The sequence below is a fragment of the Culex pipiens genome, chromosome 2, assembly GCF_016801865.2.
Source record: "Culex pipiens pallens isolate TS chromosome 2, TS_CPP_V2, whole genome shotgun sequence".
Lineage (NCBI taxonomy): Eukaryota > Metazoa > Arthropoda > Insecta > Diptera > Culicidae > Culex > Culex pipiens.
Genome location: NC_068938.1, coordinates 100,042,048 through 100,048,986, shown reverse-complemented (window position 1 = coordinate 100,048,986; position 6,939 = coordinate 100,042,048). Strand labels below are relative to the sequence as shown.

The window sequence follows — 6,939 nt, the reverse complement described above, 5'->3', positions numbered from 1 at the left end:
TTTTCTGTCAAGAAGGACCGCGAGGTTAATTTTTCAAAATTGATTTAAAAATCCGTTTTAAACTCTTTGTGGTCGTACAAAGGGTCATTGTACTCAGAAAAATAAGCTTTATCGCTGTAAACAATAATATCAGCAATCTAAGCTTCATTTTAGGACCCAATTGTACGGAAACATTATTCGCTGTTAAAATCGATTATTAGGAATCTTTTTACATTCTTAGTAAAGTACCAACTTTTGTATATCTATCGACGAGGGAGAATGTCCTCATTACGACCCTGATATTGATTTGCCAAATTTTTTTAAAAAAATACAAAAATTATTTACTAATAAACTCGCTAATAAAAGTTACAAATTTAGGCCAAAAAATTGTCCGTACACTTCATTAATCTACTAAGTTGGATTGAATTTTGATAAACTGCCCCTGATCGCATAAATGTCCATATGCATTTTCATCGATTTCGAGTTATTGATGCAGTTTGGTTCAAAATCGTGTGCTCTTTCAAAAAAGCCTATAACATCCAGTACTTTGTTCTAAAAATTAGGAGGAAATCCAGTTTTTTGTGAAAACTTAACACGTAGCCTTATGTATGGGACAAACTTCAAATGCGTTTTTCTCACGGTTTTTCTCAGCTTGCTGTTTTTGCATATGGGACATTTATGCGAACATGGGCAGTAAAGCAATTAATTAAATATTGTTAGTTTGTCATTTTAAAGTGCCTCCAACACACTTGAAGCGATTTTGAACTTATGACAAGGTTGGTACCAAAAAGCTGTATATTATTTTCCTAGACGCACGCCTAGACGTCATTACAATTTGATTGATTTTAGTTGTGCAAAACAAGAAAAAAATATTTATTTTCTAAGATACAAGGTATAGAATATTTCTGTTTTCGACAAAGTTGCTTAACTACAAAAAATTAACAACTCTCTCGAAGAAACCAAAGCTCTATCTTCAATAGATACCGATTTAAAAAATAAAAACTATTTTTATAATAAATACTGCTTGCGACAAACACAAAGCTACCGCGTCGTAGGCACAGGTAATATCTGGAGCAACATTTCAAAAGGGCGCATAAGCATTTTGGCCGCCAGAACTATTTTGAAAATTCTGAGCTACTATTTTATAAAACCCGCAGTGTTAAAATGTAGCTGGGAAGGCCAGCTATTGATTTACATTTCGAGTTTTGTGAAAAAGTTACCTGTTTGCTCGGAATTTGCAAAATTGTTACAGCTGACAAAATACATATGCGCCCTTTTCTCGTGTTGCTCCAGATATGAAGCATGTTTGGTAGAAATAGAGAGCATTTAGAGCTGAAAACTCTTCACTGATTTCCTTGCCAAAAACATAAAAAATAGAATACAGGTAACAAAGTGGCAAAATTCCATAGAGAGCATTTCAAAATTTCAAAAAATATAAAAATATGCAAAATTACAAAAATTTTGAAAATTTCAAAATCTACAAAAATTTCAAAAAAATATTTTGAAATTTTTGAAATTTTTAAAATTTATAGTATTTTGAATTTTTTAGAAATTTTTGAAGATTTTGTAGTTTTTTTAAATTGTTTCAAATTAATAAGAAATTAATTTTAATTTTGTTATTTTTTTCAAATAAAAAAAATTAACTTAGATTTTTTTAATTAAACAGTTTAAATAAAAAAATATTCAAAAAAATGGTATTACAACTTACGATCGTAATTTTTCGATCCACGATCGAGATTTCTCAACAGTAAAATAACGATCGAGATTTCTCAACAGTAAAATTACGATCGTAATTTCTCGATGGTAAGTCGTAATCTCACTATCGAGAAATCTCAATCGTGAGTCGAGAAATTACGATCGAATGCAATAATCACCATGATTATGGATTTTTCAGATCTCCAAGCTAAAATTCCGAATGTTGAAAATATATATGGGTCATTCCCGAGGTCATCCCATCTGAAGCGGAACAGCATTTGAAAATTACCATCTCCGATTCTGCTCAAATTAGGCAGAGCTGTTGAGACTATCAAAATAAGATCAGCACGACTGAGTGCTTCTAGCAGATGCGGCGAGTGTAGCTGATGTAGGTAATTTCAAATACTTAAAACTTTAAAATTCGATATCTCTGGAACGAAACATATTCCTTTCTGTCAATTCACGGTGTGTTTTCTAGAACAACCTTTTAAGGAAAAAAATAGTCATCGCTATTTTTAAATGTGTCTTATAGGAAATTTTCTCAGCTTTCCAATACTTATAAGAGCGGAATGTTTCATCGAGAAAATTCTGAGAAATTCATACTTTAAGTTTTTTGTTTTAAAATCCTTCATCATTTGTTGGAAACTTTTAAAAAACAGTTCAGGAAACTAGTCAAATGATGTGTTTTATGTGTCATTTACTCATAAAAATGTGCAAAATAAGGGAAGAAACAAATTTGTAAAAGATTGCAAATCGCTAAACTTTTTGAAAATGCAATTCTTGTAAACATATATTTTAATACGGTTATATGATTTTAATTTCTGAATATGTACCACATCTTAAAAATTTAGTTTTAACCGTGTTTTTAAATGGTTAAAACTTAATTTTTAAACTGTTTAGCGATTTGCAACCTTTTACAAAGTTCTTTCTTGTCTTATTTTGCACATTTTGATAAGTAAATGATACATAAAACACATCATTTGACTAGTTTCCTGAATTGTTAATAAAAAGTTTCCAATAAATGATGAAGGATTTTAAAACAAAAAAATAAAATTAAGATATCTCAGAAAATTTTCGATGAAACATTTCGCTCTTAGAAGCATTATAATAAAGCTGATAAAATTTCCTATAATTTGTAATTTGTAATTTGTTGTTTTATTGGTTACGATAGCCTGTTAGTATAAACTGTGCACCAGGTCAAGACACATTTCTTGACTTTTTTTTGATAAGGTCCTATAAACAAATGTAAACATTGAGTGTATCCCTTTCACACCTAATGTCAAAGTCCATCGGAGTAAGCGGGATACACTCAATGTTTATATTTGTTTATACTGCCCATAATTGAAAATTCGGCTATTATGCCAAATCAAGTATTCCGAGAAAAACGCGTTTTAGTGTTTGTCACAAAATCTCCGTCAAGGCAATTTCCCATAAGAGTGGCATATTAGCCGTTTGGTTTTTCGCATCGGCAGCCATGTCTAAACACTATTTCAGTGAAATTCAAGTTCCAGAAGATACGTTGGAACATCCTCTACCACCTAGTGCTAATATCTCGTTTTTGCCAAAAGTGGATATTAGCCGTTTTTTCAATGGTGGGCAGTATAGGACCTTATCAAAAAAAAGTCAAGATTTGAAAGTAGCGATGACTATTTTTTCTCCGTAAGGTTGCCCAGAAAACACGCCGTGAATTGATTCTTGTGTAAAATTGGCCGGGGAATATGATGGTGAGGTCAAATTTAAAAAATAAATAGGGTTGTTTTGAGATACGGCCATATAAAGTTTTTAATTGCGCAATACAGGTAGAAAAAATATTTTAATCTAAATTTTGATCACTGAAATAGATTCTACATCCAATTTCTTTCAAAATTGAGTCTAAGACCGGCCTTCTAAGATTTGTGGTTCCTAAGTTATCGTCGTTTGAAGATAGGGGTTTCGCTAAAAAATCGCCAAAAAGTCGATTTTTGGGGAGGGTACAAAAATGGAGGGGGTGGTCCGATTTGGATGAAATTCGGGATTTTTGCATATTTTGATAGTCTCAACAGCTCTGCCAAATTTGAGCAGAATCGGAGATGGTAATTTTCAAATGCTGTTCCGCTTCAGATGGAATGACCCATATATATGTATATATTTGTTTTACAGATTTTTAGTAATATTTTATCAAACGCACCGTTATTTATTTCAATTATCCTTTATTTCTCACGCTTTAGGCATTAACATCTAAGCATCTTGACTGGTAAAAATTAATCTTGAACATTAAAAATATTAAATTTGATAAGCATTGCTTAGTTTTATTTTTAAAGAATAAACAGTTACAAAAATTCACGACGATTAGGCGAATATTGATGCTTTTTTTAATGAGAGAAAATTCACGATTAATTTAGTCGAGTTGTCTTGTTTTAAATCAAACCTGGAACAAAATCACCAGACAGTGAACAGATTTTGCCTCTTAAACTAAGTTGTTCACAACAATTCTAGTAAACATCTTACACCTTATTACAATTGTTTGTTATTTATCGTAAGTCCATTTCGCGGGATAGTTTACGGCCCTGGTGCTAATTCTAGCTCAATCTGCTCCGGCACCCGCGGCTCACTCTACTATGGAAGAGTTTGTCTCGAGATCTTATCTCAAACCTACTTAAAAAAAAACACACACATCTTACTATTCGACGCGTTCCAATAGCTTCTTATCACACATTCTCTCTCTCTCCGCGTTTACTTGCTTTCGTGCGCACAATCGGCCACGTGCGTTCCGTTGCACTTGGTGCTAGTTCCGGCGCTGCCCTCGGCCCCATCGCCTATCGTGGCCAGGGGTGAACCCGCCTTCGGTTTGCCGTTGAGCTGCATCTTCTTGAGCAGACTGTTGGTGGAGAAGAGGGCGGCGTCATCGTCGCTGGAGCTTTCGCTGGTGACGTGGGCCGAACTGGCCGAGGACAGCTTGTTGCCCTGCTGCAGGTACGTGTCCAGCTTGCCGATCGAAGCGAGGATGAGGCCGAGGAAGGGTGGGGATGGTTTGAGGGGACGCGAAAGGTATTCCGGGTGGAACTGGGTGGCGACGTAGTACGGGTGGCCCTCAAGTTCGATGATCTCCATGCGGGTCTTTTCGGAGTCGTGGCCGACGAACTTGAGGCCGCGCGTTTCGAGCTGAGCCACAAAGTCCGGGTTGACCTCGTAGCGATGGCGGTGGCGCTCCTCGATCTGGCTGACGTTGTTGTAAAGTTGTCCTGGGGAGAATTGATTAGTTATCCTGTCCACATAGAGAGGAAGTTGTCGTGCTTACTGATTTTACTCTTCTCGTCCTTGAAGATCGTGGTTCGCTTGCCGAGCCGCATCGTTCCACCCATATGGCCGGGGTGGTGCTCCGGCATGTCGATCACCATCGGGTAGGCTGTGTGTGGGTCCACCTCGGTGGAGTTTGCGTTCTGAAAATGGGGTGGGCAACTTGTTACAACTGATGAATCGAGAAAGCAAAAAAAAGTAGCTACCTCAAAGTTCAACACATTCCTCGCAAACTCGATGACGGCCGCCTGCAAGCCCAAGCAGATTCCCAGGAAGGGCTTTTTGTTCTCGCGGCTCCACTGGCAGGCGCGAATCTTGCCCTCGATGCCTCGCGAGCCGAAGCCGCCCGGAACGATGACGCCGCTAGAAGAAAGGGGACAGTCGTTAAGTTTGTGCTCACGCTGTGGTACAGGGTGGCCACTCAAATCCCAATTTCAAATTCCAGACTTTCCAGTATCTCGAATAATATGCGAAGAATAATTGCAAATAAAAAAGTGATATAAACAAGCTGTCGAACAAAATGTCTTGATAAATTTAAAAAACAAATTAGACTCTTGGTTAAAATAACATTTATAATAAATTTCTAAAAAACAAACTTCAAAAATGGAATCACTCATAATTTTGATTCAGAGAGAAACCTTAAACAATTCCAGAGTTTTTTTTGAAAAGGACCAATAAACTATTGTCTTTCATATGTTTATAGGACCTAATCAAAAAAAAAAAAACTCTAGAATTAGCCTTTAAACAATAATGTATAGCCGATACACACAATTTTGAGATTCATTTTAAAAATTGCCAAGACAAAAGGTTTTGTTCCTCTGTTTAAGTTGGAAAAATAAAAGGAGTACAAAAAGTAAAAAAATAACTTCATTTTCAAATTTTGTTCTCTTTTTTTAATCAAAGGGACCAAAACATGAATACAATTTTTATCCCTTTGAAACAAAAAAATCGAAATATCTAAAAATTCGTGTAAAAATACGTTTCTATTAAGTTTCTTTTTTTATTTTGTGGTTCAAATCAAATCAAATTATTCGCTCTACAGCATTGCCTTGGCGTTCTCGATTGGAGATTCCTACTCGAAACTAGGGGTTCGAAGGCTTGATTGTTGAGGCAATTGCAAACCTCTTTTTACACCTAAGCTTCCATCCACCCCGGGTTTCGAACTGACGACCTTTGGATTGTGAGTCCAACTGTCTACCAGCGACTCCACCGAGACAGGACCCAGGGAGACGACTCCTACACCTGGACTGAGCTAACGACCTAACCTTTATTAGGTTAGTCCGGGGCCAACATTTACTCCCTTTTGTATTCACAAAAGCTCTTCATATCGTGCGGCCCGAGGCCAAATGAGAAGACACTAATTAATATAACACGGATTAAAATAGGTCTTTATTCTACGAAATACAATGCAAGAATGATCTTCGACAACTGGGCGTTTGACTTTTTAAGTTGTTACTGCTGACGTCGCAGCTGCTGTCAGGCCAGCTGACAGCTTGGAGCCTTCAGGTTGACTGCGGTTGTGTTGGTTTCAACCGTCTGTGTTCCCAGCCACAACACTTCCCGTCCGACGGAAGACGTGATCAGACAAATCTCGTCTCGAAAAATGCCACCGGGACCGTCTGGGATCGAACCCAGGCCGACTGGGTGAGAGGCAATCACGCTTACCCCTACACCACGGTCCCGGATCAATTTTGATTTATTTTGTGGTTCTGATAACTAATTTTAAACATGGTCAATATTTTTAATTCCTATTTACTATTTCTGGTCCCTGAGTTCAGAACCATCATTGCCAGTAATTGCTCTAAGTGTGAATGACACCAACTTAACCTCTCCGGTTATTGGAGTGCCCAGAATATGGGACATTTAAAAAAATCTTGCTCAACAAGCTGAATGCTGTTCAAAATTTACCAAGAAAAGTTGCATGAAAATATAAAAAAATAATATTGTGAAACTAATTTGGCTAAGATCACTTCAGCAGATTGCACAATT

General features: G+C 36.6%; 1 protein-coding gene across 2 annotated transcripts in view; it reads right to left on the bottom strand.

The window, feature by feature from the left end:
• Nucleotides 1–4,032: 4,032 nt before the first annotated feature.
• The window catches only part of LOC120413106 (CTP synthase), a 29,065-nt gene continuing 26,158 nt past the window's right edge, over nucleotides 4,033–6,939 (bottom strand). For both annotated transcript variants that reach the window (XM_039573812.2, XM_039573813.2), the window contains exons 6-8: nucleotides 5,157–5,313; nucleotides 4,952–5,093; nucleotides 4,033–4,895 (exon numbers count right to left, since the gene is read on the bottom strand). In XM_039573812.2, the coding sequence (XP_039429746.1) occupies nucleotides 4,387–4,895; nucleotides 4,952–5,093; nucleotides 5,157–5,313 (808 nt within the window). In that variant the 3' untranslated portion in view covers nucleotides 4,033–4,386. The remainder of the gene's footprint in view (nucleotides 4,896–4,951; nucleotides 5,094–5,156; nucleotides 5,314–6,939) is intronic.